Below are 27,454 nucleotides of genomic sequence, written 5' to 3' on the forward strand. Positions count from 1 at the left end.
GCATCGTGTCAGACGAGCGAGGACACCGGCACCAGAGGCTACAGATGATTCTGCTGCAGCATCGGCGTTTGCAGGTAAGTCGATGTAGCTACTTACCTGCAAATGCTGATGCAGAATCAACTGTAGCCTCTGGTGCCGACACGATGCAGGACCTGTGAGTGACGTCACAGATCTGCACTGCCAGAAGCTGGGCGTTCTGAAGAGAAGTGGATGATACTTCTCGTCAGAACGGCCAGCTAGTAAAAGTAGTAAACACGCCCCGATGTACGCACATAATACACACCCAGTTGTACTTTTACTTTTCAACACGCCCAGTTTGTACTTTTGCAAGCCTCATTTGCATAAATACGAAAATGGTCATAACTTGGCCAAAAATGCTCGTTTTTTAAAAATAAAAACGTTACTGTAATCTACATTGCAGCGCCTATCTGCTGCAATAGCAGAAAGAGGTTGCAAAATCTGGTGACAGAGCCTCTTTAAAGTGATGTAGCTACTTACCTGCAAACGCTGATGCTGCTGCAGAATCAACTGTAGCCTCTGGTGCCGATGTGTCCTCGCTCGTCCGACGCGATGCAGGACCTGGGGCAGGAAGTGAGTGACGTCACAGCGTGATCTCTCGAGAACACGCTGTGTCTGTGCACTGCCAGAAGCTGGGTGTTAACGAAGAGAAGTGGATGATGCTGATTCGTCAGCATCATACACTCCCATTCACAACGCCCAGCTAGTAAAACAAGTAAAAACGCCCAGATGTATGCACACAATACACGCCCAGTTGTACTTTTACTTTAAACACGCCCAGTTGTACTTTAGAAAGGCCTCATTTGCATAAATATAAAAATGGTCATAACTTGGCCAAAAATGCTCGTTTAAAAAAACAAAAAAAAAACTTTGCTCTTATCTACATTGCAGCGCCGATCTGCTGCAATAGGAGATAGGGTTTGCAAAATCTGGTGACAGAGCCTCTTTAAGTCTTGGTGTAGAGGAGAAGGCTTTGGGTTCCTAAAGCACTGGGCTGACTTTTCATTGGGGTACAAACTGTATTCTGCAGATGATTTGCACCAAAATGGAAGGGGGTCCGCTGTGCTGGGGAAGAGAATTCTAGCTCGGTTGGCAGAGTATTTAAACTAGGGCTCAGGAGGGAGGTCAATGTAGAAAATAAAGTGGTAGTCAGGTTAGAGAGGGGTTAGACTATATTGGTTGCAGGAGAAACCGACTGTGGGGAGAGAACTAGACAACAGGATAAGGAGATTCTTTTGTTACAAAACAGCATGCCCAAATGTCAAATATTTCTGATCATAAAAGTGAGAAACTGAAAGGCAAGTTAAAGTGCATGTTCACAAATGCCAGAAGTCTAGAAAGCAAAATGGGGGAGCTGGAGGCCTTGATACTGGAAGAAAATATAGATATAGTTGATGTTGCTAAAACATGGCTAGGCTCTTCGCACGACTGGGCTGTAAATCTACAGGGTTTTACACTTTTTCGGAAAAATAGTACAAATAGGAAAGGTGGTGGTGTATGTCTGTATGTGAGAAGTGATATGAAGGTGAGTGGGAGAGAGACAATAGTGGGTGAAGACTGTGAGGAGGTTGAAACCTTGAGGTTGGAACTAGAAAAGGAGGTAAACACTGAAAAAAATTACCTTTGGTGTAATCTATAGACCCCCCCCCCCCCCCCCCAATATAACTGAGGAGAAGGTAGGTCAGCTATATAAACAGATGGAGCGGGCTGCACAGGCAGGTACTGTGGTGATAATGGGAGATTTTAATTACCGGGATACTAACTGGTGTCATGGTTCGGCTTAAACTGCAAAGGGGAGACATTTCCTCAACCTGTTGCAGGAAAATTTTATGGGCCAGTTTGTGGAAGACCCAACTAGAGGTGAAGCTCTGTTGGATCTGGTCATTTCTAATAATGCAGAGCTTGTTGGGAATGTCAATGTTCGTGAAAACCTCGGTAACAGTGATCATAATATAGTTACATTTTACCTATACTGTAAAAAACAAACGCAGGCTGGGAGAGCAAAAACACTTAGTTTTAAGAAAGCCAATTTCCCCAGGATGAAGGCTGCAATCCAGGATATAGACTGGGAAGAACTAATGTCAAATAATGGGACAAATCATAAATGGGAGTTTTTAAAATCTACTTTTGGTAATTATAGTGCAAAATTTATTCCTATAGGTAACAAGTATAAACGACTAAAATTAAATTCCACATGGCTTACACCTTCTGTAAAAAGGGCAATACATGACAAAAAAAGGGTATTTACAAAATACAAATCTGAGGGTAGCCTTTTTAAATTATAAAGAGCGTAATAAAATCTGTAAAAATGTAATAAAATTAGCAAAAATAGAAATTGAAAGGGAGGTGGCCAAGGATAGTAAAACAAATCCCCAAAAAATCTTCAAGAATATAAATGCAAAAAAAGCCAAGGTCTGAACATGTAGGACCCCTAGATAGTGGTAATGGGGAGTTGATCACAGGGGATCAAGAGAAGGCAGTTACTAAACGGGTTCTTTAGCTCTGTATATACAACAGAAGAAAGAGCAGCTGATGTAGCCGGTGCCAGTGCTGTTAATATATCAGATGATATACTGAATTGGATGAATGTAGATATAGTCCAAGCTAAATAAAAATAAATGTGCACAAGGCCCCGGGACCAGATGGGTTACACACTAGAGTTCTTAAAGAGCTTAGTTCAGTTATTTCTGTCCCCGTTTTCATAATATTCAGAGATTCTCTAGTGACTGGCACAGGGCAAATGTGGTGCCTATTTTCAAAAAGGGCTCTAGGTCTTCCCCGGGTAATTATAGACCAGTAAGCTTAACATCCATCGTGGGGAAAATGTTTGAGGGGCTAAAAAAATTGACAAAAAATAGTATTTTAACTGACAGCCAGCACGGTTTTACTAAGTACAGAAGATGTCAAACTAATCTGATCTGCTTTTATGAAGAGGTGAGCAGAAGTCTAGACAGAGGGGCCGCTGTGGATATAGTGTTTTTGGACTTTGCAAAGGCATTTGGCACGGTCCCTCATAGACGTCTAACGGGTAAATTAAGGACTATAGGTTTAGAAAGTATAGTTTGCAATTGGATTGAGAATTGGCTCAAGGACCGTATCCAGAGAGTTGTGGTCAATGATTCCTACTCAGAATGGTCACCAGTTATAAGTGGTGTACCCCAGGGTTCAGTGCTGGGACCACTATTATTCAACTTATTTATTAATGATATAGAGAATGGGATTAATAGCACTATTTCTATTTTTACAGATGACACCAAGCTATGTAATATAGTTCAGTCTATGGTAGATGTTGGTGAATTGCAAACGGATTTAAAAGAACTAAGTGTTTGGGCATCCAATTGGCAAATGAAGTTTAATGTAGATAAATGTAAAGTTATGCAGTTGGGTGCCAACAACCTGCATGCATCAAATGTCCTAGGGGGAGCTACACTGGGGGATTCACTTGTTGAGAAGGATCTGGGTGTACTTGTAAATCAAACTAAATAACAGCATGCAATGTCAATCAGCTGCTTTAAAGGCCAGCAAGATATTGTCGTGTATTAAAAGAGGCATGGACTCGCGGGACAGGGATGTAATATTGCCACTTTACAAAGCATTAGTGAGGCCTCATCTAGAATATGCAGTTCAGTTCTGGGCTCCAGTTCATAGAAAGGGTGCCCTGGAGTTGGAAAAAATACAAAGAAGAGCAACGAAGCTAATAAGGAGCATGGAGAATCTAAGTTATGAGGAAAAATGAAAAGAATTAAACCTATTTAGCCTTGAAAAAAATATGACTAAGGGGGGGACATGATTAATTTATATAAATATATTAATGGCACATACAAAAAATATGGTGAAATCCTGTTCCATGTAAAACCCTGTCCATGTAAAACCCCCTCAAAAAACAAGGGGGCACCCCCTCAAAAAACAAGGGGGCACTCCCTCAGTCTGGAGAGAAAAAAAGGTTCAACCTGCAGAGGCGACGAGCCTTCTTTACTGTGAGAACGGTGAATCTATGGAATAGCCTACCGCAGGAGCTGGTCACAGCAGGGACAGTAGATGGCTTTAAAAAAAGGCTTAGAATATTTCCTGGAACAAAAAAATATCAGCTCCTATGTGTAGAAAATTTTACCCTCCCTTTTCCCGTCCCTTCGTTGAACTTGGACGTGTCTTTTTTCAGCCGTACTAACTATGTAACTATATTAAAATATTTTATAAGGGAAAGAGTGGGTTTTTCATTTTTTTTATTTGGGATTTTTATTTATATTTAACTTTATTAAACTTATTGATAACTTTATTTTTAGTCTCACTAGGGAACTTCACTATGCGATCTTCTGATCGCTTTTAGAATACACTGCAATACTTCTGTATTGCAGCGTATTATTGCCTGTCAGTGTAAAACTCACAGGCACATGCTAGGTCATGCCTCAGGCATGGCTTAGCAGGCATCCACTACAGGCAGACCTGGGGGCCTTTGTTAGGCATCCGGCTGCCATAGAAGCCATTGGCACCCTGCGATTGCAATTGCAGGGTGCCGATGGGGTGAGAGGGAGCTCCCTCCCTCTAAAACCACTTGGATACAGCGCTCGCTATTGATCGACGCATCTAAGGGCTTAAATGGGTGAGATCGTTGTTTAAATCGATCCAGCCTGTTCGTGCAGGTGTCCGGCTGCCTTTAGAGCACCGTGAAAAGGCGGCGCTCTGGCATAAGTACCGTTAACGGCCACGGTGAAAAGGCGTATTGGCGGTTGTTAAGGGGATAAAGGACAGACACCGTAATGGAATTACTAGATTTGTTGAAAGCCTCTCACCTGGTGTATGAATGTTACTCTTCTACAATAAAAGAAAAATTAATATTAGCATTGAAAATATTCAGAAATCGCATGTATGACATTAAATATTAAATCCTTATAGTCCCAATTTTATTCCCGAACCAGTTAATGCAGTTTTGGTTTTCCTTTTTAGACAAACTGGAAAAAGAAATAACTTGCATTATAGAATACTATATAGTATTTTAGAATGCAAGTGACTGCTTTAAGTGGCGCACTTTTTTTTGTAACAGTTCACGTCATGCTCTTTCGTCTGGCACTCCACCACTCCCCTCTGTTAAAATGTTGGAGCCTAGCAGCAGTTGATGGGGTAACAAACAATTTTTGTATATCAACTTTGATATGGAAGTAAAAGTTCCATTCAACTGTCCCAGTTGTGCATCGACTAGAGTCAAGCAATTCAATAGACTCTGACCCTCCTCCTCGTAACAGAACAATTTGAACATTAGTCAGGGGCACAAAACAACAATGCCCATAATATTCTTATATCCTAATCCCAGTGTCAAAGGGTTCTTCTCATTTGTACTACTAATGCTATTTAGCGATCTTACATTTAATATGTATTTAGTGACATGCAACAGTAGCTGCATTATGGTAAAGAGAGGACATGAAAGGAATCGTCATCTTTACTGAACTGTGATCGTGTCTAGAAAAGACATGACAGAATATCAGGCAATACTATCAATTTTTTTTTATAGGTTTCTCCCTTGTACATTAAACATTTTACTTACTGTAATAGATGTCAAAAGCCTCTTTGGAGTAATTGCCTGAAATCATAAAGAACAATAAATATATAAATCATTTTAAAGTATGATTGGATAATATTAGAGGGAAAAAAAAACAAAACAACCACCTTAGTGAGAATCTGACAAAGGCGGCCACATTAAATTATGGCATTATGGCAGTAAGTACAGTGTCAGATTCTCTTTGAGTATTAATGCATAACGAGGCAGTATTATTAGTGTGATTAGGTCTCCAACACAGAAAAAACACCATAATGTGCCCTTTCAAACACCATGTGGAAGTTACAGGAAAATGTGTGCAGCCAGCATAACTGAAGAGTGAATTGCATTGTGTGCAGCACTCCATACATGCTTCAGTTAAAAATTTTATTGGTTTAGTTATTCATTCCATATATGTTTGAATCTTCATATATGTGACGTTTCTCGAGATATGGTCCTTGCATTTTGGACAGATGTTATTTCTGTATTTTTTTTTTTATAAAAGAAAATTCTGAATTCTATCATTATTTCGTACCATATTCGAACATAAAATAAACCACAGGACATGTCTGAATACAACTCTGTTCTCAATTCCATCATGGATCTCATTTAAAATGTAGTCGTGACAGCTTTGCCAGAGCCGTATTAATAATAATAATCTTTATTTATATAGCGCCAACATATTCCGCAGCACTTTACAATTCAGGGGGTACATTGTACAGACCATATCAAACATTACATATTGACAAAACTAATTTACAATTCAAACAAGAGGAGTGAGGACCATTCTTGCAAGAGCTGACAATCTATGAGGAAATAGAGGTGAACAAGCATTTTTTACATTTTGTGTAAGTACAAAGGTCCAGCCATCTTTTATACATATGGGGTAGTACACAAAGCTGCATGAGACGGTCAACAGCCAGTATCTGCATATGAGACATGAAGAGCATTAGTGTGCCAGAAGTGTGGGGAATACTGCTGAATGAGGGGGTCAAGTTCTCATGACTAATGTAAAAAGGGGGCCAGGGAAAGTAGTCAAGATTAGGGAACGCTATAGGCCGGTCTAAAAATGATGTGTTTCAGGGCACGTTTAAAACGGTGAATGTTGGAAATGAATTGTCTGGGGTAGCACATTCCAGAGGACTGGTGCAGCACGAGCAAAGTCTTGGAGATGGGACTGGGAGATTCGGATTACGGAGGATGTTAATTAAGGTGGCTGGCAAAGCGTGGAGCGCGAGTAGGGTGGTAGAGAGATATGAGGGAGGAGGTGTAAGGCAGTGCAGCACTGTGGAGAGCTTTGTGAGTGAGAGAAATAAGTTTGAATTTAATTATGAAGGTTATGGGCAACCAGTGGAGTGGCTGGCACAGGGTAGAGACATTGATGTAAAGCAGGGGTCTCAAACTCGGCCGGGTAAGTGGGCCTCATATAGAAAAAATGGGAAGTTGACGGGCCGCATTACTTTCAAATTTGATACAATACAAAATTATTGTTAATCAATTAGTTATTTGAACTACTATAACACTACATTACTATAATAATAGCGCTAGGTTTAAAATTTGAGCTATTTCTCCACGTACTTATTTCAACAATCCAGCTTTCCAGTTTAAGTGTCGCTAAATGCAGTCCGGCGGCTCAATTGGCACACGTCAAGATTGGACAGCCCCTTTTTAGATAGTGCCGCAGTGCCCTCTGTGGATGCTGCCACAGTGCCCCCTGTGGATAAGGCCACAGTGCCCCCTGTGGATAAGGCCACAGTGCCCCCTGTGGATAAGGCCACAGTGCCCCCTGTAGAGAAGGCCACAGTGCCCCCTGTAGAGAAGGCCACAGTGCCCCCTGTAGAGAAGGCCACAGTGCCCCCTGTAGAGAAGGCCACAGTGCCCCCTGTAGAGAAGGCCACAGTGCCCCCTGTAGAGAAGGCCACAGTGCCCCCTGTAGAGAAGGCCACAGTGCCCCCTGTAGAGAAGGCCACAGTGCCCCCTGTAGAGAAGGCCACAGTGCCCCCTGTAGAGAAGGCCACAGTGCCCCCTGTAGAGAAGGCCACAGTGCCCCCTGTAGAGAAGGCCACAGTGCCCCCTGTAGAGAAGGCCACAGTGCCCCCTGTAGAGAAGGCCACAGTGCCCCCTGTAGAGAAGGCCACAGTGCCCCCTGTAGAGAAGGCCACAGTGCCCCCTGTAGAGAAGACCACAGTGCCCCCTGTAGAGAAGACCACAGTGCCCCCTGTAGATAAGGCCACAGTGCCCTCTGTAGATAAGGCCACAGTGCCCTCTGTAGATAATGCAACACACCCCTAGATAATGCCAGTGTCCTCTTCAGATACTGTCACACACCCACTTGTAGATGCTGCCACAGTGCCCTCTGTAGATAAGGCCACAGTGCCCTCTGTAGATAAGGCCACAGTGCCCTCTGTAGATAAGGCCACAGTGCCCTCTGTAGATAAGGCCACAGTGCCCTCTGTAGATAAGGCCACAGTGCCCTCTGTAGATAAGGCCACAGTGCCCTCTGTAGATAAGGCCACAGTGCCCTCTGTAGATAAGGCCACAGTGCCCTCTGTAGATAAGGCCACAGTGCCCTCTGTAGATAAGGCCACAGTGCCCTCTGTAGATAAGGCCACAGTGCCCTCTGTAGATAAGGCCACAGTGCCCCCTGTAGATAAGGCCACAGTGCCCTCTGTAGATAAGACCACAGTGCCCTCTGTAGATAAGGCCACAGTGCCCTCTGTAGATAAGGCCACAGTGCCCTCTGTAGATAAGGCCACAGTGCCCTCTGTAGATAATGCAACACACCCCTAGATAATGCCAGTGTCCTCTTCAGATACTGTCACACACCCACTTGTAGATGCTGCCCCAGTGCCCTCTGTAGAGGCTGCCCCAGTGCCCTCTGTAGAGGCTGCCCCAGTGCCCTCTGTAGAGGCTGCCCCAGTAATGTCAGGGGCTTGCCCAGAGCTGGAGTCCCAGGCAGAGCGCTAGTAGGCTCTTCCTGGGACTCCAGCTGTGCTCCTGACATCACTGGGACTCCTGCTCTGGGGAAGCCCCTGACATCATTGTCGATGTATGGACAGCGATGTAAAAGGCTTCCCCAGAGTCCCGGAGCAGAGCCGATAATAGCGCTCTGCCCGCGACTCCGCTCTGGGGAAAACCCTGACACACTGTCCATATATGGGCAGCGATGTCAGGGAATTCCAGAGTCCCGGAGCAGAGCCGACACCAGCGATCTGCTCGGGACTCCGGCTCTGGGGAAGCCCCAGACATCGCTTTTCATATGTGGACAGCGATGTCAGGGAATTCCACAGAGTCCAGGAGCAGAGCCGACACCAGCGCTCTGCTCCGCTCTGGGCAAGACCCTGACACACTGTCCATATATTGGCAGCAATGTCAGGGAATTCCACAGAGTCCCGGAGCAGAGCCTGTACTAGCGCTCTGCCCGGGACTCCGGCTCTGGGGAAGCCCCAGACATCGCTGAGTTCCAGAGTCTCGGAGCAGAGCCGATACTAGCGGCTCTGTGTCCCGTGGGCCGCAGATGACAGCCCCAGGGGGGGGGGGCAACGCGCGTGATTTTCACTCGCGCCGCACGGACCTATATTAGTCTATGGGGCCGTGCAGACAGTTGCGTGATTTTTACGCAGCGTGAGTCCGCTGTGAAAAAGTCACGACATGTCCGTTCTTTGGGCGTATTTCGCGCATCACGCACCCATTGAAGTCAATGGGTGAGTGAAAATCATGCTCACCACACGGAAGCACTTCCGTGGGACGAGCGTGATTCGCGAAATAGCTGTCAAACTATGAATGAAAACCGAAAAGCACCATGTGCTTTTCTGTTTACAAACATCCAAACGGTGTGTCATAATGATGGCGGCTGCGCGAAAATCACGCAGCCGCGCATCATACGGGGCTGACACACAGAGCTGTCAAGTGCCTTTTGCACACGCAAAACGCAGCGTTTTTTGCGTGCGCAAAACGCACAAACTCGTGTGAATCCGGCCTGAATCAGAGAGACAATGAGAGTTTTGGCTGTTTCCAAAGTAAGAAAAGGGCAGATTCTGGAAATGTTTTTGAGGTGAAAGTGACAGGAGCGTGTAAGCGATTGAATGTGAGGAGTAAAGGAAAGATCAGAGTAAAAAATAACCCCAAGACAGCAAGCGTGCTGCATAGGAGCTATACACTGAGATGGAGACATCAGGTTTAGATAGGTTAGTAGATTTGCCAGAACCGTATTCAGATACCGGCAAATCTTAACAGACCCTACTGACGGAAACCTCAGACGGAACGTCAGAACGGTACCCCAACGCAGATGTGAACAGAGCCTAATAGAATGTATGACCAGCGCGGGAGCAACCTCCATGACCCCCACTGATCAGCAGAATGAGGGAGGTCCCTTCATTGCTTATCCAGACAAAGAAATGTAAATATGTGTAACTGTGCCTGGTACTGCAGGTCAGCCCACCGAAGTGGACAGGGCAGAGTTGCGGTACCAGGCTCAGCCACATTCGTATGTACATCATAATGCCTCAATAAACACTGCTGATTGATTATTCTAAAGATAGCTCATCAGCTAAAAATCTCAGAAAACCCTTTCAAGTAATGTCTACGGCCTCATGCAAATGACCGTAGTGTTTTTACGGTCGGCAAAAAAGAATCCCTGGTGTGTATTTACGGACAGGCAAAAAAACAAAACAAAAAAGGGGGCTACAAATTATGTCAACAACCCCTTGAAAAGGTCGCATGATCACTCGGTCACCCTTTTCTTGGGGTATCCCCTGCCGTCGCATAGCAACGCTTCCGCAATTAGACGGCTATGGATGAACATCCGTAGCTGTCCGCAATTTTGCTTGTACCCATAGACTTCTATATACGAGTCCGTGCCGCAATTTCCAACAGGTATAGGACAAGTTCTATATTTTGCGGACCGTTTCTACGACACTGACATACCCGTACGTATACAGAACGGTGTCCATGGCCAATAGAAATGAATGAGTACACAATTTCAGATGAAAACTACGGCCGTGTGCCTGGTATACAGATTAATTTCGGTTTGAAAATTTTTCTAAAAAGGTGATCTAGAATTGATGGCCTATCCTCAGGACAGACCATCAATAAATATCTAAGCGGTTACTGTTTGAAGAGGCAGTGGTTTCGTCCATTTACTTGAAAAGGAGAAAATGCTTTAAAAAGTAAAGGTGTCATATTTTTAAAAATTATTATTGCTATTTATTTAAATATTCCATCTTATTCACAAAATGTTTTTTTTTGGGGGGTTTTATTAAATTTACACTTTATTTGGCTTGGGGCAGTCATTTTCTTATTGCATCTGTGTAGGGCTGGGCGATAAATCTAATTTGATTAATTTGCATTTGAGGCCTCTGACGATTCTGTGTTTAGACAGAATGGTTGAATCTGTTTAATAAAGGTGCCGTCGGCCGAGCAATAGGACGAAGCTCTGCCCCGCCACCTCAACACCGCCCCACCCTCATTGCTCCCTTCCGACGTTCACTTACGAGAAAGGAGAGAGTACAGGATGTAACAATCCTGTTTCCTCCCACCTCCGGTGGCTGCCCCACAGTACTGGCATGGCAGGAAAGTACTGCATCCATTGAAGTCATAGGCTGCCAGCCAATGGCAGGCGGGCATGGTGTAATGTAAACTGAAATGGGAGGCAGGGCTAATTCTTTCAGCCTTTTTACAGGCTTTATGAGTGGCTATATAAGTTGTTTAGAGCCCCAGGTAAGCTAAAATGGCAAACTTTTTTTATCATTTGTTTGTGACCCCAACACACACATAAATCAGTACCCTCACTGTATCCCTGTTTCCCCTCACCACCTAATACTTTGCTGTTCCTGCTACCGGCAAACGTTAGCCTCAGGTTAGCTTAAAGGGGTTTTCCTATCAGAGACATTTATGACATATCCACAGGATATGTAGAGAAGTATTCGGCACACAGACAAATATGATTCAAAACTTCTTTCGTTTTATTTGTATTGTATTCAAATGCCATGGGCGGAGTGCAACGTTTCGGTCCAAGAAGACCTTCGTCAGGCACTAAAGGTGTACAAAAATTTTTACACATAAATATCTAGGCATCATTTTGGTACAATATATGTATCATCTCTTATAACACAAAATAATAATGCTACATTGGAAAGAGAAAAATAGTAAATAGAAAAATAAAGATAAAATAAAGATAAATTTAAGACAAGAACAGAATTTATATGCACAACACATACATGATTCATACTTCATCAATATCTATGCATATTAGGATTACATTTGATGTAAAAAAAGATATAAACAATCAAAAGTATGTGCATGTGTATGCCAGACGGAAGACATCATATCCGTGGCACCATATCCAAGGCTCGAAATATAGTACAAGCAAAAATCGTATAAAGAAATACATCTGGGTATATTTGTAGTGTAACAGCAATAATCCAAACGATGTCCGCAACTACTGTGGCTGGAAACAGAGTTGTGGAGTACATAGTGCACGAATATAGTGCAAAGATGCAAGTTTTCCTGTAGATGCTCCCTCAATCTGGTACCCATGCTCAGAAAAATAACTTAAAAAATCATTGCGTGAGAGATAATCAGTATAAACATGATGCACCACATAATATAAAGTAAATAGTTATGCTTGTTAATGTACTGGCCGTATTAACATACTATAGAGAGCCTGTACGGCTCGAGGAGACTGTCCCATTGATGCTATCTAGTCAGATGTTGTTTAACATAAACATTTCTTGTCCTAATTGCATAATGGCTGTCCTGTTCAGTGTGCACGTTGTATCTGATGCATGATGGTGGCAGGAGGCAGGTAGTAAAACATTGCAATGACCTTACCTGGAACCCGCCCCAGACACAGGACATTTAAACTGCAAAGAATAATCATTGCAGTTAGCGCCAAAAACGAGCGGTAAGCCGCGATACGAACAGCAGTGCTCATCAGCAGGATACATCCACGCCAACAGGGTTCCAGGTAAGGTCATTGCAATGTCATTGCACTCCGCCCATGGCATTTGAATACAATACAAATAAAACGAAAGAAGTTTTGAATCATATTTGTCTGTGTGCCGAATACTTCTCTACATACGATTGGGTTGGGACCCTATTCGTGCACCTCCTATAGGTCTTGTGCACTCTGAACCAATACCGACTAATATCCACAGGATATGTCATACATGTCAGATAGATGCGGGTCCCACCTCTGGGACCCGCACCTATCTCTAGAACAGGGGACCCCTGAAGTGTGTGATCTCGAACCATGAAGAAAACAGCGTAGCTCGCTGACCTATGCAGTTTCTGCAACTCCCATAGTAGTGAATGCCATTCAGTTCTATGGGACTTGCGGAAACCGCGTAGCTCAGCGAGCTACACTGTTTTCTTCTTTATGGTCGGAAATCACACCCAACACAGAGGTAGAACAGGGTTTAGGAGGCCCCGTTCTGGAGATAGGTGCCGGTCCCAGAGGTAGGACCTGCATCTATCTGACATTTATGACATGTCCTGTGGATATGTCATACATGTCCCTAATGGGAAAACCGCTTTAACGACATCCAACGTACGATTACGTCGCGGTCGTTAAGTACTTAACGCAACACAACGTATGGGTATGTTGTGTTGCTGGTGCGGGCTCGGAAGCTGAGCCAGCATCATCGCCAGCGGATGTCAGGTTTATATTACCGAAGCTAGTCTCCGATCCGGCCGATTGACCCCTTAGATGCAGCGCTCAAAGAGAGAGCTGCATCTATGGTGTTTCCTAGTAGATCGTAACCCGTCAATGCAAATCGCGGGGTTCTGATGGCTGCTCTGGCAGACTGGAGGCCTAATGGCCCCGTCTGCCAAGTACAGAAGCCTGCTAGGTCCCGCCCGGAGGCGGGGCCTAAAAGGCTTCCGGCCGCAATACAAATCTGGCGCAGGCTCAGAAGCTGAGCCTGCGACATCAGCCGTCTGTGTCGGCTGTATGTTACAGCTGACACTGTGCTGTAATGGAGCTAGCTCCGATCCCTGCCATTAACCCCCTTGATGCCACGATCAAAAGCAATAGCAGCATCTTAGTGGTTAGTAGCGATCGGCATCGACACGATGTGATCGTGAGGATGCCAATCGTTACTATGGCAACCGGAGCCCTAACAATGGCCTCCTAGTCTGCCACATAAGATAGCCTATTCGGCCCCGTCCAGATACGCGACCTAATAGGCTTGCTGTTAGTGAGTGACGGACAGCTCTAATGCATTGCACTACGTCGGTAGTGCAATGTATTCGAGTATAGATCAGAGGCGTAGGCACCCAAGTGGGCCTAAAAAAAAAAAAAAAATACGTTTAAAATAAGTGTAAAAATACGTTTTAAGTTAATAAAAAAACAAACACTGCCTTTTTTCCCATAGTAAGTCTTTTATAGGAAAATACTTTTTTTTTTTTTAAAAAGTACCGTCGTGTACATAACGACCCAAACTATAATCTTATTTTTCCCGCAGTGAATGCCGCAAAAAATAAAAATCAATGCCAGAATCGCTATTTTTTTTTTTTAACCCCACCCCTCACAAAACATGGAATAAAAAGTTAACAAAAAGTCGCATGTTCCCCACCCAGAACAGTACCAATAGAAACTACAACCGTTCCTGCAAAAAACAAGCCTTTACACAGCTTTTTTCACAGAAAAATAAAAAAAGGGCTCTGTGACACAAAAAAAAAAAAAAAAAAAAAGTGATTTTATTGTGCAGACACTGCAAAACTAAAAAGAAAGCGGGTAAGATTGGGCACCATATATCATTGAGACACCGGACACACATCTATGAATTATTTATAGCATTATTATACCCTCTTATTATGCCCTGATGTACTCTGCCCAGCTTACATATGCCCCCACATTATAAACTGAAACACCAGTAAAATCCCAAACAGAACTACCAAGCAAAATCTGCGCTCCAAATGCCAGATGGCGCTCCCTCCTTTCTGAGCGCTGCAGCGTGCCCAAATAGCCGGTTACACCCACATATATGGCATCGCCAGAGTCGGGAGAACCCGCTTAACATTTTAGGAGGTATTTGTATTCGGTGGCACAACATATAGTGCACTAAAATGGCATATCAGCGTGAAATTGCAATTTTCAATTTGCACCATCCGCTGCGCATTAATTTCTAATGAAAAACACCTATGGGGTGTGGTTTCCAAAATAGGGGTCACTACTTGGGAATTTGTTTCTATTTGACCTCAGAGCCCTGCAATTGTGGGCCAATGCTTTGAAAATCACAAAAATAGACCTCAAATGTGCATGGTGCCCGGTCATATGTCCAGGCAAATGATAAATGCCTTGAGGTGTGTAGTTTGTAAAATGAGTCACTTCTTGGGGGCTTCCACTGTACTCTGCTACCTCAGGATTTTGCAAATGCAACATGGCGCCCAAAAACCAAGCCAGCAAAATCTGCATGCCAAATAGCACTCCTGCCTTTCTGAGCCTTGCCGTGTGTCCAAACAGCAGTTTATGACCACATGTGGGGTATTTTCGTAATCGAGAGAAAATGTTGTTGGTGTGCTTTTTGTCCTTTATTTCTTGTAAAAATGAAAACATTTCCACATTTGGTCAGAAAAAAATTACATTTTCAATTTCACAATATAATTCCACTAAATTCAGCAAAAAGATTGTAGGTACAAAATTCTCACTATACCCCTTGATAAATTCCTTCAGGGGTGTGGTTTCCCAAATGGGGTCACTTTTGGGGGATTTCCATTGATTTGGTCTGGCAGGCGTTTTGCAAATGCGACATGGCACCCAAAAGCCATTCCTGCAATATCTGTATGCCAAGTAGCGCTCCTGCATGTTTGAGCCCCAACGTGTGTCTAAACAGCAGTTAATGACCACACATGGGGTATTGCCGTACTCACGAGAGATTGGCTTACAAATGTTGGGGTGCTTTTAACCCTTGGAGAAATAAAAAAGATCAACATTTTAGTGGAAAAAATGTTAATTTTCATGGCCACGGAAAAAAAAATGTGGTGCCTAAATGCTCACTATACACCTTGATAAATTCCTTGAGGGCTTTAGTTTCCCAAATGGTCACTTTTAGGGTATGTGCACACGATGAGAGGCTTTTACGTCTGAAAAGACAGACTGTTTTCAGGAGAAAACGGATGCCTCGTTTCAGACGTAAATGCTCCTCCTCGCATTTTGCGAGGCTTCTCCGACAGCCGTAAATTTTGAGCTGTGTTTTATTGAGTTCAATGAAGAACGGCTCAAATTACGTCTGAAAGAAGTGTCCTGCACTTCTTTTGACGAGGCTGTATTTTTACGCGTCGTCGTTTGACAGCTGTCAAACGACGACGCGTAAATGACAGGTTGTCTGCACAGTACGTCGGCAAACCCATTCAAATGAATGGGCAGATGTTTGCCGACGTATTGTAGCCCTATTTTCAGACGTAAAACGAGGCATAATACGCCTCGTTTACGTCTGAAAATAGGTCGTGTGAACCCAGCCTTAGAGCGCTTCCATGGTTTTGGTCCCTCAGGGGCTTTGCAAATGCGGCATGGACCCAAAAACCATTCCAGCAAAACTCCGAAAGCCAGGTGACACTTCTTCCCTTCTGAGTCCGGCCGTGTGTCCAAACTAGGGTTGTCACGATACCAGAATTTGGACTTCGAAACCGATTCTTTGTGTCGTATTGCTATACTTGATACCAAAACGATACAATATATAAAAAAATAATTCTTCCATTTTCTGAATTTCCCTTAATTCTGGGAAGTGCTCCCTCTGGTGGCCAACACAGGAAAACATGGCAAATTATTAATTTTTAACCCCTTCCTGACATTTGTCGTAAGTATGCGTCTTGCAGAGCCAGTGCTTCCCGCAAAATGTCGTATACTTACGACAAATGTTTGGCACCGGCTCAGAAGCTGAGTTGCTGCCCTAATCGCCGGATCTCAGCTGTATCTGACAGCTGACATCCGGCTGTAATGGCGGGCACCGAAATTAGCTTTGATCCCCGCCATTAACCCCTTAAGTGCAGCGCTCAAACGCGAGTTTTGCACTTAAGGTGCTTGCAGCTCATTTGAACCCCAGCTTCCGTAGCCGCCGGCAAGATGGCGCCGGCTCAGGAGCTGATCCGGCGTAATCAGCGGTGGAAGTCAGCTGTATGTTACAGCTGACATCCACCTGTAACGGCAGGAACCGGAGCTAGCTCCGATCCCTGCCATTAACCCCTTCAATGCAGCAATCGAAAGTGATTGCTGCATCGTAGCGGTTACTAGCAGATCGCCAGCCCTGACAGGCAATCAGGACTGACGACTGCTGCTATAGCAACAGTAGACACAATGGCCTCCTGCTCTGGCATTACGGAAGCCGATTTAGGCCCCGCCGGGAGGCGAAGTCTAATCGGCTTGCTGTCAGTGAATGACTGACAGATCTAATACATTGCACTACGTAGGTAGTGCAATGTATTAGAAAAAAAAAAAATCTGAGTTGGACCTTCAAGTCCCCTAGTGGTACTTGAGAAAAAGTGTCTCGAAAAAGTGTCTCGAAAAAGTGTCTCGAAAAAGAAGTGTCTCGAAAAAGAAGTGTCTCGAAAAAGAAGTGTCTCGAAAAAGAAGTGTCTCGAAAAAGAAGTGTCTCGAAAAAGAAGTGTCTCGAAAAAGAAGTGTCTCGAAAAAGAAGTGTCTCGAAAAAGAAGTGTCTCGAAAAAGAAGTGTCTCGAAAAAGCGTCTCGAAAAAGCGTCTCGAAAAAGCGTCTCGAAAAAGCGTCTCGAAAAAGCGTCTCGAAAAAGCGTCTCGAAAAAGCGTCTCGAAAAAGTGTCAAAAAATAATATAAAACACAATCCCCCTTTTACTCTTATAAAGTCCTTTATTATTGAAAAATAATAATAAACCATACCTATTTGGTATCGCCGCGACTGTAACGACCTGAAGTATCAAAATATTATATTATTTATTGCACACGGTGAACAGCGTAAAAAAATACCCGTAAAAAACTTCAGAGTTTCTGTTTTTTGGTCCCTTTGCCCTACAAATATTGGAATAAAAAGTGATCAAAAAGTCGCACGTATCCAAAAATGATACCTATAAAATCTATAGCTCGTCCCGCAAAAAACAAGCCCTCATAAAGCTCCGTCGACAAAAAAAAATAAAAAAGTTATGGTTCTCACAACTTGGCGACAGAAAAAATACATTCTTTTTACAAAAGTGATTTTATTGTGCAAAAAGTTGTAAAACATAAAAAAGTTCTATAAATTAGGTATCGCCGGAATCGTACTCATCCGCAGAATAACGTAATGGTGTACGCTGTATAAAAATAAAACTAAAAAAGCTGTGCCAGAATTGCGGTTTTTTGTTTACCTGGCATCCCAAAAAATAGGATAAAAGGTGATCAAAAAGTCACGTCTGGAAAAAGAAAGGTTCAACCTGCAGAGGCGACAAGCCTTCTTTACTGTGAGAACGGTGAATTTATGGAATAGCCAACCGCAGGAGCTGGTCACAGCAGGGACAGTAGATGGCTTTAAAAAAGGCTTAGATAATTTCCTAGAACAAAAAAATATTAGCTCCTATGTGTAGAAATTTTTTACTTCCCCTTACCCATCCCACTTCCCCTTTCCCATCCCTTGGTTGAACTTGATGGACATGTGTCTTTTTTCAACCGTACAAACTATGTAACTATGTAAATACTATGTAACATGTACCCCAAAATGGTACCAATAATAACTACAGCACGTCCAACAACAAACCAGCCCTCATACCACTACGACTATGAAAAAAAAAATTAGTTAAGGCTCCAATAAGTCAGGAAATAAAAAAAAATATGCAGTTGTGCCGGCCCGAGGGGAACATTTCTTCTGTTTCAAGAGGCGATTTATCAAGGACCTAAAATTAGGGAAGCAGGAAGGGGAGAGCCCAAACATATCCGCTGGAAGCGACGGTGACGTATTATACCAGGACAACACTTTCCCAGCAAAATTCCCCAAACTGCAAAGGTGCGGAGTGTGGACCAAAAGGGGCATAAGAAAGGACGCCATATATCAGTGCGACACCGGCCTGTGCAGAAAGGATTGCTTCACAGCGTAACACACATCTATGGATCATTTTTTTAACCCATTATTATACCACCTGACTATGCCCCTTATATACTCTGCCCGGCTTACATGTACCCCCACATTATAAATGGAAACACCAGCAATACCCAAACAAATCTACTACCAAGCAAAATCCGCTCTCCAAAAGCCAAATGGTGCTCCCTCCGCTCTGAACCCTACAGCGTGCCCAAACAGCAGTTTCCTTCCACATATATGGCATCGTCATACCCGGGAGAACCCTTTTAACAATTTTTGGGATATGTCTCTCCAGCGTCATAAGCTGGGCATGACATATTTGCCACTGAATGGCATTTCTAGGGAATAATATAAATTTTTAATTTGCACTATCCGCAGTGCAATCATTCATGGAAAAGACCTGTGGGGTGAAATAATAAATGCCTTGAGGGGTGCAGTTTCCATAATGGGGTCACTTCTCAGGGGTTTCTCTTTATTATTTCACATCTGAGCCTCTGCAGTTGTGAACCAATACTTTGTAAATCGCCAAATTAGGCCTCAATTTTACAAGGTACGCTTTCACTCCTGAGCCTGTTCGAATGTCCAGGCAAAATATTAGTGCCCCATGTAGGGTGTTTCTAAAACCAGGAATGCCAGCATAATAATTAGAGAGCTGTCTTGTTATGGTGGCACAAGCTGGGCTCCGCATATTGGCATATCTATGGAAAAAATCACTCTGCAACATCGAGTGCACACTAATTTATACAAAACATCTGCAGGGTTAAAATGCTTACTACACCCCTAGGTAAATGCATTGAGGGGTGTATTTTCCAAAATAGGGTCACTTCTGGGGGTTTTCACGGTTTTGAGCCCACAGGCGCCCAGAAACCAATCCAGCAACATCTGCACTCCAAATGGCGGTCCTTCCCTTCGGAGCCCTGCCGTTTGCCCAAACAGCAGTTTATGACCACATATTGCCGTACTCGGGAGAAATTGCTTTACAAATGTTGGGTTCTTTATTCCTTTATTTGTTGAGAAAATGAAAAAATTTGCGCTAAAGCTACGTCTTATTGAAGAAAAAGAATTGTTTTTATTTTCACTGCCCAATTCTAATAAATTCTATGAAACATCTGTGGGGTCAAAATGCTTACTACACCCCTAGATGAATTCCTCAAGAGGTGTAGTTTCCTAAATGGAGTCACTTTTTGGGCGTTTACATTGTTTTGTCCCCTCAGGGGCTTTGCAAATGTGACCTGGCCTCCGCAAACCATTCCTGCTAAATGTGATCTCCAAAAGCCAAATAGTGCTTTCACTTCTAAGCCCTGCCGTATGTCCAAACAGCCGGTTATTACCACATGTGGGGTATTGCTTTACAAATTTTGTGGTGCTTTTTCTCCTTCAGTCCTTGTGGAAATGAGAAAAAAATTAGCTAAACCTACATTTTCCTTGAAAAAAATGTAGATTTTAATTTTCACGGCCTACTTCCAATAATTTCTGCAAAAAAACTGTGGGGTCAAATCGCTCACTATACCCCTAGATAATTTCCTCAATGGGTGTAGTCTCCAATATGGGGTCACTTTTGGGGGGTTTCCACTGTTTTGTCCCCTCAGGGGCTTTGTAAATGTGACATGGCCTCCGCAAACCATTCCTGCTAAATTTGAGCTCCAAAAGCCAAACAGCGCTCTTTCCCTACTCAGCCACGCCGTGTCTCCAAACAGCTGTTTATTACCACATGTGGGGTATTGTTTTACTCGGGAGAAATTGCTTTACAGATTTTGTGATGCTTTTTCTCCTTCAGTCCTTGTGGAAATGAGAAATAAAGTCGCTAAACCTACATTTTCTTTGAAAAAAATTTAGATTTTAATTTTCGCGGCCTACTTCCAATAATTTCTGTAAAAAACCTGTGTGGTCAAAATGCTTACTATACCCCTAGATCCTTTCCTTGAGGTGTGTAGTTTCCCAGATGGGGTCAATTTTGTGGGATTTTCACTGTTTTGGCACCGCAAGAGCCCTTCAAACCTGACATGGTGCCTAAAACATATTCTAACAATAATAAGGCCCCAAAATCCACTAGGTGCTCCTTTGCTTCTGAGGCCGGTGCTTCAGTCCAGTAGCACACTACGGCCACATGTGGGATATTTCCTAAAACTGCAGAAACTGGACAACAAATATTGAGTTGCATTTCTCTGGTAAAACCTTCTGTCTTATAAAAAAAATTCTATTAAAATTAATTTCTGCAAAAAAATCTGAAATTTGTAAATTTCACCACTACTTTGCTTTAATTCCTGTGAAATGTGTAAAGGGTTAAGACATTTTCTAAATGCTGTTTTGAAAACTTAGAGGGGTGAAGTTTTTAAAATGGGGTGACACTTTGAGGGTTTCTAATATATAAAGCCCTCAAAGCCACTTCACAACTGAACTGGCCCCTGTAAAAATAGCCTTTTGAAATTTTCTTGAAAATGTGAGAAATTGCTGCTAAAGTTCTAAGCCTTGTGAGGTCATAGAAAAATAAAAGGATGTTCAAAAAACGATGGCAATCTAAAGTAGACATATGGGGGATGTTAATTAGCAACAATTGTTTTGTGGTATAACGGCCTGTCTTACAAACAGATACATTTAAATTGAGAAAAATGCAAATTTTTGCAATTTTGGTGTTTTTCACAATTAAATACTGAACATATCGAGCAAATTTTGCCAGTAACTTAAAGTGCAATGTGTCACGAGAAAACAATCTCAGAATCGCTTGGATAGGTGAAAGCATTCCGACGTTATTACCACATAAAGTGAAACATGTCAGATTTGAAAAATGAGGCTCTGTCAGGAAGGTCAAAAGTGGCTAAAGTGGGAAGGGGTTAATACTTCCCACCATGTGGAAGAAAAAAAAAACAAATACAGCAAAAAAACGTAAATATAATAAAAATAAAGTAACTTAAAAAAAAAATATTAAATTCGCCAAAAATTTCCTTTAAACAAAACAGTATTCCCCAACTATAACAAAAGTGCATATTACTGCTGCAACGGTTTTGCTATAGAAATCTGCATTTGAAGGTAGCATGTATAAAACCAGAATGGCTCTCATTGTATTTTAGTCTCTGAAGCATAAAAAATGCAACATTGTGTAAGAACCACTAACCCTAAACCTAGTCTATAAATAGCACGAAACCACATTGGGCAATTTCAAAGCAATAGGTATTAACCTCTTCTCGTGCCACAACGTACTATTGCGTAAAGGTAGGGGAGGTAAGGTTCGGAGCAGGCTCACCCACTGAGCCTGCTCATTACACAGCGTGTCAGCTGTGTTTTACAGCTGACACCAGGAAACAGCCAGGATAAGCGTTTGCGCTGTTCCTAGCTGTTTAACCCCTTAGATGCTGCGATCAAGAACGATTGCAGCATTTTAGACTTTACAAACACGGGGGCGCCCCCGCAAAGAGATCAGGGGGTGCCAATGGTGGTCATGGCAGCCCAGTGGTCTAATGAAGGCCTCCAGGGCTGCTTTTCTTCTCCTGTTAAGCCGTGTCTCTGGCACGGCTTAAGAGGCGGCTGTAAAAATGACAATACAATAGACAATCTAAATATCGCTGGTTCAAGTGCCCTAAAGGGACTAATAAAATGTGTAAAAAAAAATTTACGTTTTTAGTATTGTAAAAAAAAACAAAAAACTAAAAAACTTTCCTATTTTTCCTCTGAAGAAATGTAACTGGTTTTTAAAAGAAAAACAAAAAAAACAAAATGACAAACTTGGGATCGCTGTAGCCATAAAAGTCTTAACTATTACACTATAGCATTATTTAATGCGCACAGTGAATGGCCTAAAATAAAATATAAAACACCCAGAATCAGTTTTTTTGGTCACAAAAAACTTAAATAAATAAAAAGGTATCAAAAACAGTCTCATGTAGCCCAAAATGGCACCAATAGAAACTACAGCTTGCCCCGCAAAAAATAAGCCCACATACTGCTCAATCGATGGAAAAATAAAAATTAGAAGTTGTGACTCTCAGAATGTGGCGACAAAACACAATTTTTTTTAAACAATTACGGTCTTCCTTGTAAAAGCAGTGAAACAAAAAAAACTATACGTTTGGTAACGCCGTAATCGTATTGACCGGTAGAATAAAGTTAACGCACAGTTTTTAGCGCTCTGTAAACGCCATTAAAACGAAACCCCTCAAAAGATTGCGGAATCGCTATTTTTTCCCTATTCCAACCCACAAATAAATTTTTCCAGTTTCTCAATCCATTATATGATACCGTTCAGGGCTGGACGATTTTTCCCCAAAATTTTATCTAGATTTTTTTCAACCCTATCTCCTTAATGACCGGGCATGTTTGTACCTTAATGACCAAGCCAGATTTGTCAAATCTGGTATGTCTGACTATCAGAGAATAACTCTGTGAAAGTTTTGAATATCCAAGTAATTCTGACATTGTTTTTTCGTCACATGTTGTACTTTATTTTAGTGGTAAAAGTAGACTGATACAATTTGCGGAAATTAATTCAAAAATAGAAAAATTGAAGAAATTTTGTAAAAATTACCATTTTCCCTTATTTTTAACTGCAATATGTCACATATGTACACACATACTGTACAATTTTTTTTATTAAATATATATTTCTATCTCTTTACTCTATTTTGGCAGCACTTTTGAAAAAATAAAATAAATTTTCAGCAATTTAGAGGACTTCAAAATTTATAAAATGATTATTCAATTTGTAAGTACATTTTGTTTTCCTGCACCAAGCCAGGTTTTCAGAGGCTCATAGGTCTCAGAGTGATGGAAACCCCCACAAATGACCCCATTTAGAAAACTAGACACCTTAAGGTATTTACCTAGGAGTATAGTAAGTATTTTGACCCCACAGTTTTTTGCTAAATTGAATACATAGCAGGTGAAAAAAAAAATAATTCACTTTTTTTCATAAAAGTATCAGTTTGAAGACCAATTTCTTTGTAAAGCGACCATGAAAATGAAGAAACACACCACAAAATCTATCCCCCTGTTTCTCCTGTTTTCAAAAATACCCACATTGTGGCCCTAATGCGCTGCCTGGACACACGGCAGGGCCCAAAAGGAAGGGAGCACCCGGAGGCTTTCAGGACTCATATTTTGCTTGAAAATGTTTTAGGCCCCACTGTACATTTGGAGAGGCTTTGAGCTGCCAGAACGATAGAAACTCCCCATAAACGACCCCATTTCGAAAACTAGACCACTTAAGGTATTTATCTAGGGGTATAGTTAGCATTTTGACCACACAGGTTTGTCGCTAAATATATTGGAATTAGTCTGTAAAAATTAAAATGTACTTTTTTTCTGAAACATAGAAATTTTTATTATTTACAAGGAATAACGAAGAAAATGCACCCCAACATTTGTCTCCCGATTACGACAATACCCCATATGTGGTAATAAACTGCTGTTTGGACCCACAGCAGGGCTCAGAAGGGAAGGAGCGCCATTTGGATTTATGATTTTGCTGGAATGGTTTTCGGTGCCATGTCGCATTTGCAATGCACTGGAGGGACCAAAACAGTGGAAACCCACCAAAAGTGACCCCATTTTGGAAAAATCTTCAAGGAATTTTTCTAGGGGTATAGTGAGCATTTACACCCCACGGGTCTTTTGCAGAGTTTATTAGAATTAGGGCGCGAAAATTAATATCAAAATTTTTTCCACTAAAATGTTGCATTTTCTCATTTTCACAAGGGATAAAGAAGGAAAAAAAACAACCATTTTTTATAAAGCAATTTCTCCCGAGTACGGAAATACCCCACATGGGGTCATACGTTTTTCATTAGAAATGAATTAACCCTTTCAGGACTGATCCATTTTTTTTCTTTCATATTTTAGATTTTCACTCCCCGCTTTCCAAGAGCCATAACTTTTTTATTTTTCCATCAATAGAGCGGTGTGAGGGCTTATTTCTTGCGGGAGGAGCTGCAGTTTTTATTGGTACCATTTTTTGGTACATAAAAAGTGATTCAAAAGTTGTATTACATTTTTTTTTAGAGCGAAGGTGACCAAAAAAAAAAAACTGCGATTTTGGCGGTTTCAATTATTAAATTTTTTTAAGGTGTGCACTGTGCAAATTAAATAATGGTATATTGTAATAGTTCGGACTTTTACGGACGTAGCGATACCAATTTTGTTCATTTTTTTACTTTACTTTAGAAGAAAAATGCGAAAAGGTGTTTTGTTTTTTTAACTTTAAAAAAAAAAAATTCTCACTACTAATAACTATAATTCTTCTACACATTTTATCCCCTTAGGGGACTTGATCCAGCGATCATTGGATCGCTGGTACAATACACTGCAATACTAATCTATTGCAGTATATTGTTATTCTTACAGGCTTCTGTAACAGAGCGATCACTGTACCTGTCCGTTAGTACCGAGGGGGCCTGCTGTAATACACAGCCGACACCCGCAGCGTATGGAGCAAGCAGAGCACGTGAGCCGGCTCCATACATCAACCGCCGCACCATGACGGGCAATTAAGTCATAGTGCGCAAAGGGGTTAATGCGCAGCGGATGGTTCAAAGTGAAAATTGCAATTTTCCACCGATATGCCATTTTAGTGCATAATATGTTGTGCCCAGTTTGTGCCACAGAAGACAAATACCTCATAAAACGTTAAGCGGGCTCTCTCGGGTATGGCGACGCCATATGTGTGGGCGCAAACTGCTGCTTGGGCACGCTGCAGGGCTCAGAAGGGAGGGAACGCCATTTTGCTTTTGGAGCGCAGATTTTGCTTGGTAGTTTCTCTGTTTTGCTGGTATTTCAGTTTATAATGTGGGGGGCATGTGTAATCTGTGCGGAATAAGAGGGTATAATAATGGGGTAAATAAATAATAATTCATAGATGTGTGGCCAGTGTCGCACTGATAAATGGCGCCCGATCTTATCCACTTTTGGACACTCTGCACATTTTGCATCGCCATATTCTGAAAGCCAGAACTTTTTAATTTTTTCACCACCGGAGCCGTGTGAGGGCTTAATTGTTGCGGGACAATCTGTAGTTTTCATTGGTACCATTTTGGGGTACATGCGATTTTTTTAATCACTTTTTATTCAATTTTTTTGCAATCCTGAGCAAAAAACAGGAATTCTGACACCGTTTTTTAGGTTTTCTTTTTGTGGCGCTCACCGTACGCTATAAATGACATTTTTACTTTATTCTGCGAGTTGGTACGGTTACGGCGATACCATATGTATATAGGTTTGGTCCTTTTTTCTAGCGTTTGCACAATAAAATGACTTATTTATAAAAAAATAAAATCTGTGTCACCATATTCTGAGAGCCATAATTTTTTAGTCAAAAAAGGGCTTGTTTTTTGCGGGACGGATAGAAGTTTTTATTGGTACTATTTTCGGGTACATGCGACTTTTTATTCTTTATTTAGGGAGCGGTGGTGACCAAAAAAATTGTAATTCTGTCGTAGTTTATTGATTTTTTTTGGGTTGTTCATCGTATGGGAAAAATATCATAATAGTTTTATAGTTGGGGTTGTTACGAACGCGGTGATACAAAATGTGTACTTTTTTTAACGTGTTCATTTTTTCCCTATAATAGACTTATTATAGGAAAAAAAAGCATTCTTTGTTTGTCACTTCTAACTTTTATTTTTACACTTTTTAAAAACATTTTTATTATCTTTTTTTACTTGTCCCACTAGGGGACACTTAGACTTGCAGCTCTGATCGCTGCTAGAACACATTACACTACACACGTAGTGTAATGTGTTCTAACTGTCATTGTGACGTGACCATCACACTGACAGGAAGCAGAGGAGGACCCGCCGGAGGCTGCTCCTCCGAGGCTTCCGTACATGGCAACCCGGAGGTCATTGTCTGGCCTCTGGTTGCCATGATAAGGATCGCCAGCCCCCGCAAATACATGTGGGCGGCTGCCGATCCGCTGTAAACCTCATCAATGTGGTGATCGCAATCATTATCTGACCTCCGATTGCCGTGACAAGCATCGGTAGTCCCCACGATCACTTCGTGGGGGCTGCCAATGTGCTTCAAACCACTTAAATGCGGCGACGGCAATCCGTCACCGCACTTAAGGGGTTAACTGCCGAAAGCAGCGGCGATGGTCCGCTGTCCGGCGAGACTGATATCTCAGCTGTCTAGGACAGCTGTCAGCGCGCGTCTGTCACTCTGTGTTTACACAGAGTGACAGTTTGAAATGCGGATGAAAATGAACGTCATGGTGCGGGAACTAGCAGCCGACCAGGACGTTCATTTTCGTCCTTGGTCGTGAAAGGGCTATGGACGATGTTCGATTTGAATCTCAATTTTGTTGCGGTTGTTAAATAAACTAAAAAACAAACAAATCAAAGACACCAGTCTTTGGGGAGGTGCGGCTACATGGTGGGTGGGGAAAATCCTGTTGGCTAGAGGGGTACAGTCAGGTAGAGTGAGGCACCTGGGGGGGGTGGAGATGTGCCATCAGGGCAGCAAGGCACTATGTTGGCAGGTAGGGAGGCACTACCAGGGAAGCAAAACACAGTGGGTGGCAAGGCACCTGGAGGGTGGGTGAGCTACATCAGGGGCCGGGAAGTGATTATAGGGATGAGGAGACACCTGGAGGTGAAGGATGAGAAATAATATAAAGGGAGACAGCCATTTAACCCCTTCCCGCAATTTCACGTAACTGTACGTGATGGGATGCGGTCTGTTCCCGCATTTCCACGTACAGTTACGTGAACATCCCGGTGCGGCGACAGTTTAAAACAGACGGCTGTCCGAGACAGCCTAGCAGCTGAGGATGCCGGCCGAGGACCAATCACAGCTGTCCTCGGCCGGCGATGGGTCCATCAGTGCAGATAGACCAATCACAGCTTAGTGTGACGTTTCGAACGATTTAAACTTCCGCCGCACATCCTGGTGCAGCGGAA

At 42.5% G+C, this 27,454-nt stretch overlaps 1 protein-coding gene across 2 annotated transcripts in view; it reads right to left on the reverse strand.

The window, feature by feature from the left end:
• The window catches only part of ANLN (anillin, actin binding protein), a 214,696-nt gene that overhangs the window by 36,122 nt on the left and 151,120 nt on the right, over positions 1-27,454 (reverse strand). For both annotated transcript variants that reach the window (XM_075827026.1, XM_075827024.1), the window contains exons 17-18: positions 5,558-5,593; positions 4,809-4,830 (exon numbers count right to left, since the gene is read on the reverse strand). In XM_075827026.1, the coding sequence (XP_075683141.1) occupies positions 4,809-4,830; positions 5,558-5,593 (58 nt within the window). The remainder of the gene's footprint in view (positions 1-4,808; positions 4,831-5,557; positions 5,594-27,454) is intronic.

The sequence above is a fragment of the Rhinoderma darwinii genome, chromosome 5, assembly GCF_050947455.1.
Source record: "Rhinoderma darwinii isolate aRhiDar2 chromosome 5, aRhiDar2.hap1, whole genome shotgun sequence".
NCBI lineage: Eukaryota > Metazoa > Chordata > Amphibia > Anura > Rhinodermatidae > Rhinoderma > Rhinoderma darwinii.